We start from the raw sequence: 11,149 nt of genomic DNA, 5'->3' as shown, positions 1-11,149 counted from the left end.
ATTTATAACAGTTACTTCTTTTGTATTTTTGATCTTAAATTGTAATTATTCAATTGAAAAGATTATTTATATGATACTTTACACGTGCACATTTTATTATTTCTGCTAATGTCCTAACGTATTCTCAATACTTTTTTATGCATTTACTATATCTTCAGAAAAGGTTACATTTCTTACAATATTTTTGATGGAAAAACCTTATTTCAATTCGTAAATCACGTATGTGTTTTAATTGTTCTTTTAATTTATTTTGTATAAATATCAAGACAAGAAACGCTTTGTTCTATAATATGAGGAAAATGATAGAGATAATCAACGTGTCAACAATTGCAGTTTCAATATATTGCATTTTTTATAATTATGTTTACTTTCAATCAAACTATCTTTCTATTATATAGATATAACATACGCGTACTATTATACACGTACTATTTTTCTATGTATGCGGTTTTTTTTCTTTAGATTATTTTATATCTACTTGCCATAATAGCTGATATCTAATTATACATGTCGTGCAGATACGTTGTTTTATTGCTATTTTAAAACAGTCCTTTTTCGCCTCATATTTTACGACTAGATACAATAACGATATAAATTTTATACCATGAAGGATTTATTTATACATTTAATCCTTATGGGTGCTTTCATAGAATTCTAGAAAAAGCAAGCCTTAAATAAATTTCGAAAGTTTATATTCGATTGTAAAAGACGTAAGCAGCGTGTTGAACATCGCATATCACATTAAATGTATACACACATATAATATTGACCACCACGCGTTTCCCTTCATCAAAAAGTCCAGTAAAAACTCTTTCGGACGTTTATGTTCATAAAATGAACACAATCGTTTACATATAGTATTATGTACTTCTTTTTTATTCTCTTACATAGATACCATTCATAAAGCATCTACTCTAAGTAAACTCTAAATAAATTTCTTTTAGATCTTTGGTACTTTTCTCTCATTTTATAATTTACATTTTAATTATTTGAAAATATAAAAAATCTTACGTCATTTAACTTTGTTACTTTTAACTGAAAGCTTTTTCGTTACTTATGAAATATTTAATATCATTTTTTATCTGCAAATTCATTGTATGAACACGTATATTTCTAAAACGTACCATAAAATAGCGCCTTATACAAAGTGTTGTACGTATATCGACGAAGTTTTCGGGAAAAAGGGAACCGATAAAATGTTCTTTTCAGTTATGTGGAGACTGCGCCCGGAAACGTTGACACAAATTTACAATACAAATGTCCTATGTATAAAAAAGAAATGAATTTTGGCATGGAAATTTTTATCCATATATTTGGTAAACAAAGGAATGATACGAATAAAATATATGGGATCAAACATGTTTATATTGGGTGGCCGAAATTTATCTAGTCATTACGCTAATTGTAAGAGTAAGATAAAACATGCATATGTACGTGTATACATATGTACGCATATAAATACGTATATATGCGGAAATCGATACAAATATAAATATAAATATAAAAATGAATGCAAATATAAATATGAATACAAATATAAATACATACATATATATGTGTGTGTGTGTATATATAGATAGATAGATAGATAGATAGATATAAAGATAAAAATAAAATAAAATATACAGCCACCGTGAACCACCCTGACTGAATGTGTCTGTTTAGCCATATTTTAATAACATTCGCAAAATAACATTATTGTCGATTTGACCTTGCGTGGTTGTTGATAGAACATTTTTTTTTTTAAGCAGTGAAGTTAATGAAGTTTTTATTAGTTGAACGTATCCCTGCATTTACTTTTGTTATGCGTTGAAAAGTTGTAAAGCATATTCGTAAAGAAAATTCTAAAAGTGTAATATCAATACAAAATATCACATTTCATTGCATAACATGTGTTAAACGTATAAGAAACATACGCGGTATTGAAAATGTTATAGCATACTGTTAATCGCAGAATATATTTAACATAATTACTTAAAAAAAAAAATTTTTAAAAGAATTATATCAACGCAAAGAACTGTTATAAATTAGAAAATTAAACTATACAGAATTTCGTATGACTGCTTGTGCAGTAAAGACTACAGACATATACATATGCATATATAAATATATAGCTATACATATAGTATATATATATATATATGTATGTATGAAACCGCAAAGATTTGCAACGCGAGTTACTAGGTATACATATTACTCTAATGTACACGTGAAAGTAATCGCTTCTCGACAAATTGTTTAAAGAGCTTCGATACATTGAATCGAATAATTCGTATAAGAAAAAAATTCAATGAAAATTCAAGAGATTGTCTTTTTATTATGCTTTTCTCATTCATCATAAATGAAGAGTTTCATCGATTTAAAATTTAAAATGATTGTTATGCAAATAAACTTACGTATGTAGAACGTACTCCAATAAAAATGCTCATACTATAGCAAATAATAAACATTCATGTGTTCGAAAAACAAGCAGTTTATATTCGAAAGAATTGAAAAAAATATTTTTAATTCACAATAAATAATGTGATGATGTCCGAAAATTACTTGTATTGTCAAAAAAAAGGAAGAAAGAAACGCGTTGAAGAACGAAAATAAATAACAGATAAATAATTTATAGATTTTATATAAAATTAAAGACTTAAATTTTTGTCGAAAATATCCGTAACTGAAGAGTAAAAAGTAAAAAAGAAAACAACGAGTTTTTATTTACCGGAATATAGTTAGATCTTATCGGCTAATATTACACGTGTAAAAGGTGTTATGGTTAATAATTATATCATGGAAAACGTAAATTCTAAACATGTGAAATAAAAGTTCATGTTTATTAATTTTTGATTCGTTATTTGAACGTAATTAGATTTTATTGTATTCCTTTTCTTTATATCAATAAAGAACAGATGAGCCTGATGCATCAATTTCAGCTAAATTAAGCGAGCATACATATACATTTAAATATATTAATGTTTCATTAAAACAGTTTAATGTTAATATTGAAACAGAAAAAACGTATAAGATGTCATAAAAATAGCCAATTTAGGTTAGTATAAATATACTTTTGATGTAAGTTAATATTAATTTTAAGGGAAGTTTTGTATAGAAAGGGGAAAGTCAATTTTGAGAGAGGAAATGTTAATTTAATAATGATCACTAATCGGGTAAAGTCAGTGCAAACGATAGACACAACATTACCTTAAACAAATCATATTGGTAAGATAATCTAAACACAACCATTTGTAATGTCGATACGATAAGTGATAAAATATATCTTATACATAAATAGAGCTTGCGCTATAGCTTCATCAGTCATGAAACATGCTACAAAATATTATGACTGTCTTTATCAATGTTTGTGGATGTATTATAAGTTATAAATTATAAGTAAGCTATTAAATGTGTACATCGTAATATTATACTAGTCCATATTAAGATAATAAAATGTAATTTTGAATTCAAATCCTAAATGTATCTTGATCGTTATATTATATGTTTATATTAATTTCGTACTTCATACCAATTAAAAAGACACTTTTGAATAATTGGGAATATGCAAAATATTTCAATTTCTTTTTCTCAAAATAACAGAAGCATATTCCTATATTCCTATGAGTGAAAATAAGAAAAATATGTCATATAAATATATGTAGATTGTAGATTCATACCATGAAATATGGACGTGCATTTATGATTCACCTTGTATATGTATACAAAGTGTTCATCGTAACAGTCACCACGATTTTTCAATTCCTTTCGTTAATCTGATAAAGAACTGTTTTAAATAAAAATAAGTCAAATAAGTTTTGATAACAAATTGCAACAATAGAAATAGCTAAAAAGGTTTTTATTCAATAAGAAATGAAATCCAACATAACGTGCTTAAATGACACTAGATATACATACATATGATTGTTTGTGTTCATTGTGATAAATTCATCGGTGTCATGCACATTTGCTTTCTTTCAATAAGATGTTAAGAAAGTCAGCCTATTAAATTCCCTTATTAACACGTAAATTACGCAGAAAATTATCCAGTAATACCTTCTAGCTAAATGTAAATCTACTTGTTATTGACATAATAAATGCATTCTGAACTTATTAATATTAGAACATCTACCTATTATAGCAACAATATCATTTTTCGATTTCTAGAAAGATTGATGTGGTGAGAGTAGAGGAGATACATGCGATGCAGTACATACATATGTACTTACATATGTAGGTAAATACTTACAAGGAAACTTACATTATATTTTAATAATTTTCTTAAGAAGTTATTGAAGAAAAGTAAATATGCATGACATCATTGAATTTGTTTCGATACACGCCACCTTTAATACTCGATAAGAAAAATTATATGATACCATTTAGAAATGTTAAAGTGACTTTGAATTTCTATTGAATAAAAAAAATTTTTTGATAGTGTTTACTGCAATTTGCTACCATCTAAGTACTGACTAACTTTTACTCGAAATATTTTTTCATCAGATTAGCAAAAAGGGCTAAAATGTCGTGGCAAACGTTATAATAAATACCCTGTACTGTAAATGTAAGGTAACTAAGATTTCATCACCAATTTTAAAATAATTTGAATGTAATATCTATCTAAATAAATTAGAGCAGGAGAATACTGTAATAGCCCGAATAATCACGGTATTTTCGGGAATTCTTCCAGACAAATAGCTCAACTAAATCTATTTATTACTCATTATAGTTAATAGGCTATACATATAAGTATGTATGTAGAAGTGAGTGAGCAACAATTTTTAACGATTTTCATCAACCTATTTCTTGTACACTTTTCCTCCAAATGTGCATTACAGAAAAATAAAAAAGGCGATTGAAATTGCTGAATTGCTAAAAATCAAATAGCTTAAAAGTAAAATAATATACTAAACAGTTGCGATAAGAGAAGTTATAAATTTCATACCTTGCGTAAAAACTAACTTTCAGAATAAATGAAAATTTCTTCTATGCGAACGCCTGCTTTCGTATGAAGTTTAAAGTCGCTAAAATTACCATTACATCATTTCATTCGAATATTATAAGGAAAAAGATTTTTTTTTGTTTTTAAATGAGTTTGAAAATTTAAATTTTGATCAAGCTGTCATAGCAAATATGTACTTCACTATGCACCGTTCAGACGTTTCTTGGTATGTATCTCATGTATTACACGCATATACTATTTTAATATTATATTATTATGTTATATATGTATATATTTATATTTATATATGCATCAATATTATATAAAATATACTATATACATACAATAGTTCAATATAATAAAATAGATTTATAATAATATAATCCAATGCTTGTAGGATTTTAATTTAAATTAAGACTAACATATTAAGTAATTAAAATTTGTACCGTAGGCATTGGATATTGCATTTTAAGAAGTGCAACCACATATAAAGAAAACAGTCACAGTGCAAAGAGATTTTAGCTGATCTCCAACCTATCGCCAATGTGGTAACGTAGAATCGCCTCTCTAGTAGAATCATATTTTCTGGATAAAGAATAGCGCTTGTAAAATGCAATATGTCCACCTCTCAGGGGAAGAGTCTAATTAATAACTTTTTGGATTCCTTATATAGAAGTGTTAACATGAAAGTTCCTTTTTAATTTAGTGATTTGTGAATTATTTGATATGTACAATGAGTTTTTCCGTAAAAAAGACAGGTGGTAGAATGTGGCATGAAGCACGAAAACAGGAAAAGAAAATTCGTGGAATGCTGGTAGATTATCGTCGTAGAGCTGAACGTCGACGAGACTATTATGAAAAAATTGTAAGAAAACAAATTAAATAACGATTTTTATGTAAATTTTATTGAAATTATGAAACTTAACATTATTCCTCTTGTCATGAGACCAAAATTTTTATTTTCCTTTTATTATTAAGTTAACCTTAAACTCATTCCTAAGTCTATTATAGATACATTATGTCTGTTCTATAATTATTAATAGTCGCTTAAAGATATAAATTCAAGAAATTACACATTTCACTTTCACATCGAATTCACATCATTTCACATCGCGCAATTATATGCATGTATACATTATACATTATAATATATAGATGTCATACATGAAATATGTTCCATTTTATTATGCACACATTTAAATTTTCTTTAGAAATCGGATCCTACTCAATTTTTGCAACTTCATGGAAGACCTTGCAAAATACATTTGGATCCAGCGATTGCTACTGCTGGTGACAGTCCTGCAAATATGTAAGTCTTTGTGTTATTAATCTCTTATTACACCTTTTGTCAAAACATCATTTCATCTTATAAATAAATTTTAATGCATATAATTGTTTAATTGTTAATATCATCATTCGTATATTTTCATGCATATGTGTTATTATATATATAAAATTGTGATATATTTTGGCATGAAAATTAGATTTAATATGTAACATTTTCATATCATACATGAATATAGGAATTATACATGAAAAAATATTTTATATACTAAACAGAGGAATTAATTGAACATTTAATGAATTATGTTAAAAAACAGAATACTTGAAAATTTTATCATACAGCAGGATATAAATAAATAACTCTGTCTGCAAAATGTATGTTATATTGATAGGATGCCATGGCAAGGAAACGAAGACAATCTTATTGACCGATTTGATGTACGTGCTCATCTTGATTGGATACCAGAAGCACCAGATTCTATTGATGTAGATATTGCTCTCACTAGTGAAGACAGACATATCAATTATGAACGTTATCGTATTATTGTTCAAAACGAATTTTTAGGAGGTGGGAGATTTATTTAAAATCTACATTTTATTTTTATTTAAAATTATTTGATAAATAATAGTCTTCAATGTAGTAACGGAAGAAAAATTTTTACACCAAATACATTTGGAAGAACAATTTGGTTCATCAACAAAGTTAGATTCTGCTAGGGATAAGAAGAAATCATGTAATAATGTTGCGATTGGATATAATTATGAAACAGAAGAACCAATAACTGAAACAGTAAAATCATTGGATACTGTTATATCTGATGAAAAAGCAGACGATGAAGACAGTGATATAGATCTAGGTACAACTTATATTCTATAAATAATTATTATAGTACTTTGTCTTATATATTATAAACATTTAATTTTTCTTTCTAGATATTTGCGTAGATGTATCTCAAATAGAGCCATCACAAGCGCATGAAATGAACTTAGTAGCTCAAAAATATGGGCTTTTAGGTGCTGATTATTTTAGTTTTTTAACACAAGATTTTGAAGAAGCTGAAACATTGAGACAAGCACGTAAACAAGAAGAAGAAAAAGCTATGTACTCGGTAAAATATAAAATTAAATTAAATATATTTTTTGATAATATAACATGACTAAAGTTATTAATTACATATTACTAATTATATTATTATATATACATTTAATTAATTCACATCACAGGGTAGAAGATCACGTAGAGAAAGACGTGCATTTAGAGAAAAAAAGATGATTGGTCGAGTTATGAGTCCACCTAGGTAGTCACTTTTATATTATAATATTAATGCACTTATTACTATAGTAATAAGTTTATTAATTAAGTACTTAATCAATTAGTCCTTATTATCAGAAATATATTTAAAATATTTTACATTTTGCTTATTAGTTATGCAGCAAGGGAAAGTCCTGAATACAATCCCTATAGAAAATCTTCATCCAAATCTCGCTCGAGATCTGTTTCACCTATAAACACTGGACAAATAACTTATATTACAAGTTTTGGCGGTGAAGAAGAGACTCATGGAAGTTCGTCTCATGTCACTTCTTCCAACTCGAAAAAAGTCAATTACTCTCATCTTAGACGTAGAAGATCAGATAGTCCAGCACTTAATGAACGTACAATTAATAGAAAACTTTCAAAATCAAGATCTAGGAGTTGCTCTCGATCTGTTAATAAATCTAAATCGTACAGAAACCGTGATAGGAAACGAAGTGCGTCGAGGACCAGGTACGTTCATCGATATTTACATACATATAAGGGTATTTGTATATATAATGTATAAATAAATATATATATATATATATATATATAATTATATATGTATATTTTTTATATTATATATATTTACTTATTCTACTAATTGATATATAATTTTTAGATCAAGAAGAACACGTTCGAGACATAGAAAAATCACAAGATCGCGAACAAGAAGTCGTTCAAGGCGATCACGAACTCGAAGTGAATCTAGATCTCGATATAGAAGTTTCACTAGATCTCGTTCGCGCACCATTTCAAGGTCTAGATCTAGATCCCGCTCTCGTCCAAAAAGATCTAGAAGTTCATCTTCGAGCAGTATATCTAGATCAAAGTCAAGATCGAGATCAAGATCTAAGTCACATAACAGAAGTCACTCAAGAGATAGTTATCGTCGAAGACATTATTCTCCATCGAAATCAGTATCCAAATCTCGATCCAGAACTAAATCTCAATCTAGATCTAGATCAAGGTCAAGAAGTCAATCCAGATGCAAACGATCTCGTAGTGTTGAAAATAAAGTGCCAGCACTGCCAAGGTAGGATATATATTGTAATAAATATGAAACTTTCGGTATGTTTATTACTTTTTAATTATGATATTAGATATTACGGCCGACGTGGGAAATCATCAAGTTTGGAATTAGAACTATCAGATAACGAAGAGAAAGTCTCTCCGGCAGCATCGAAACTAACGGTTACTAATATCACGAACATGTAAATTTAATATTAATTATATTACGCTACAAATTTAAAAGTAGCTTTAAGGAGTCTTTTAATTAACTTAAATATTTCAGGAACAAGCCAAAAGCAGGGTTAAGTACAAATTCTGGTGGCGGACACAAAGTCAGTAAGAACCATAACGCTTACTTAGTCACTTAAAGCACAGAGAATAAAAGACAGTATATACTCTTTATATAACTACCCTCTCGACGAAGAACTTCAACAAGTGCTACTTGTTTTCATTCTGTTGGATAATACAAGGCGTTTAAATCATGTTCTTTATATTTCACATTTAATCAATTCATTTCGGGTTCTTAATACATGTCCAGTAGGAGAAAGACACGAAGAATTTGATTTAATAGCTCCATTAATGAAGTTTCTCAGAAATTATTTCTGTGAAATTTTCATTTTTATTATTGACGTTATCAGAATGAAAACATTAAATTTTTTATGGTTTAATATATTTGTTTCGTAGACGTAGTAATACAAAAGAGTCTTCAGTATAGGATATATTTGATACCAATATCTTGATATGTAATAGCATAATACATTTTTTAAAATTTTAATATAAGCTTCACTATATATGTAATATATCTTAAACTTATACAAAATATGGAACTTCATACTATTTAATAGCATATACAGGGTGTTAAAAAAAACCATTCAATGTTTCTATGTTACGTAGGACACATCATACTGATTAAAATAAATTTAGTAAATATAGGTTGGATAAATGACAGAAGAATTACGTAACCGAATCTGGTATACTTGTCGGATAATTCGATAGCGATCTGGAATTTTTGAGAAAGAGTTTGCGACTCTGCATGAGAAAATGCCAATTGTCTATAGAAATTGAAGGAAAACATGTGGAACGCCCTCTATAAATATTAAGCCAATATTCACTATATTTACTAAGATTATTTTACTCAGTATGGTGTATCCTATGTACCACATATATATTGAATGGTTTTTCTGAACATCCTATATATAAATATAAAATTTCTTTGAAATTTTCATTTATTTAAAATCATTAATGAACTACTTGTACCAAAAAGTTTAAATATTTTGAATAAAAGAAAAAAAGTGTAACAGATAATATTCTTTAATGTTACCAAATTTATATTAAAATTTTAGAAATATTTTATGCTTTGCTATACATATCAGAAAAAAATTGTAGTAATTGTAAACAGACTTTTAAGAGTTACATTTTTCAGTCACTGAAGATTACACCCCAGGAACGGCTTAAGAAGAAGATGCAAGCTTTATTAAATAGACAGTGTAAGTAAAATTTATAAAAACTTCTATAACAAACGTAGTTTTAGTATAATATAATTATATTTATATTTTAGATAAAGCTGATAAAAAAGCCGAGCAACTTAGAATTGAAAAAATGGAACAGCAAAGGCAAGATCGAGAAGATGAAATTCGGGAAATGTCTTTGAAGTTACGTAGAAAGTATGCTATTATCTCTATTCTATATATTCTTTATATTTAATTTAATATTACTTATCTTCTATCATTATTATTCTGGTCTAACAATTTTTAGACAAAGAGAACGAAGACATCGTTATGAAGGTCATAGTTCTGATTCACATTCCTCTGTATCGCGTACGCCAAGCCCTGGTCGTAGTCCACGAATTGTCCGTCGAGAAAGGAAAGATAGAGATGTGAGGGATTTCGAACACGATCGTGAACGGGAAAGAGATAGAGAACGAGACAGGCGGGATGATCGAGAAAAGTTTAGAAGTGAATCTCGTAGGAGATACAGAGATTCTCCACTTCGTTCTTTAAGTCCAAGAAATAGCCGGTAAAATTGCAAATGCTCTTTATAGTACATTGAATTAAAATTAAGATGGTCTTCCAATACGTTTCATTAACGTTTATTCTTTTAGGGGCCTAGTCGATTATTGACGAAAAAGCATGCGGTTAATCTTCCATTTGATGGGCTTAAAATTTTATTAGATACTTCCTGTATTGCATTCCTTTCATAAAATGCTACAAACGCTCTAAGAAATGCGATAAAGAAAGATACAAAACATATGATATGACTATAATTTACAATTATCCTTCAATTGATTAATATTGTTTAATCATATATTATAAAAATAAAACACAGTTGTTTATTTATATCTTATTATTATTATCATTATTATTCAACAGGAACTTTATATCTCTCTGTTACAACTAAATATTATTATCTAAATCTAAATAAGATTAAGTAATAATTTCAATGTTTCAATTTCATTTATATAACTTTGATTTTAAAATGTTTGCCACTTTTTAAACATTTATATTATGAAACTACTTTAGCATATAAAGTATTTTAATAAAATATTTTTAATTTCTAAAAAAAGTGCATAAAACTAATTTTTTAATTTTAATAAATATAACTGGAAGATACATATATATGTAAAAGTGTTTTTTTAT

The 11,149-nt window shown here is 27.5% G+C and overlaps 1 protein-coding gene across 2 annotated transcripts; it reads left to right on the top strand.

Moving 5' to 3' along the window:
* Positions 1–5,514: 5,514 nt before the first annotated feature.
* Positions 5,515–10,851, top strand: LOC138180710 (CLK4-associating serine/arginine rich protein). 2 transcript variants are annotated; one of them, XM_069114797.1, is made up of 14 exons: positions 5,515–5,786; positions 6,133–6,230; positions 6,598–6,773; positions 6,847–7,062; positions 7,139–7,314; positions 7,430–7,503; positions 7,632–7,973; positions 8,125–8,538; positions 8,606–8,716; positions 8,797–8,845; positions 9,937–10,000; positions 10,072–10,177; positions 10,269–10,529; positions 10,615–10,851. In XM_069114797.1, the coding sequence occupies exons 1-14, from the start codon at positions 5,655–5,657 to the stop codon at positions 10,631–10,633; spliced, it is 2,238 nt and encodes a 745-aa protein (XP_068970898.1). In that variant the 5' UTR covers positions 5,515–5,654; the 3' UTR covers positions 10,634–10,851. The 2 variants fall into 2 exon arrangements, with proteins under 2 accessions (XP_068970898.1, XP_068970899.1); XM_069114798.1 differs by lacking the exons at positions 10,269–10,529; positions 10,615–10,851 and having other exon boundaries at positions 8,797–8,849.
* Positions 10,852–11,149: the final 298 nt, after the last annotated feature.

The sequence above is a fragment of the Bombus flavifrons genome, chromosome 6 (genome assembly GCF_040668555.2).
Source record: "Bombus flavifrons isolate JBK064 chromosome 6, iyBomFlav1_principal, whole genome shotgun sequence".
Taxonomy (NCBI): Eukaryota; Metazoa; Arthropoda; class Insecta; order Hymenoptera; family Apidae; genus Bombus; species Bombus flavifrons.
Note: the sequence above shows the minus strand (reverse complement) of the source record. Positions and strands in the feature narration are given on the sequence as shown.

What these genes read in the sequence shown, in the direction of transcription:
- LOC138180710 (XM_069114797.1), top strand. Translation starts at nt 5,655, where the DNA reads ATGAGTTTTTCCGTAAAAAAGACAGGTGGTAGAATGTGGCATGAAGCA. An exon ending in TCAAAACGAATTTTTAGGAG is followed by an intron (nt 6,774 to 6,846) that starts GTGGGAGATTTA and finishes TCTTCAATGTAG; the next exon opens with TAACGGAAGAAAAATTTTTA. An exon ending in AAGAAAAAGCTATGTACTCG is followed by an intron (nt 7,315 to 7,429) that starts GTAAAATATAAA and finishes TTCACATCACAG; the next exon opens with GGTAGAAGATCACGTAGAGA.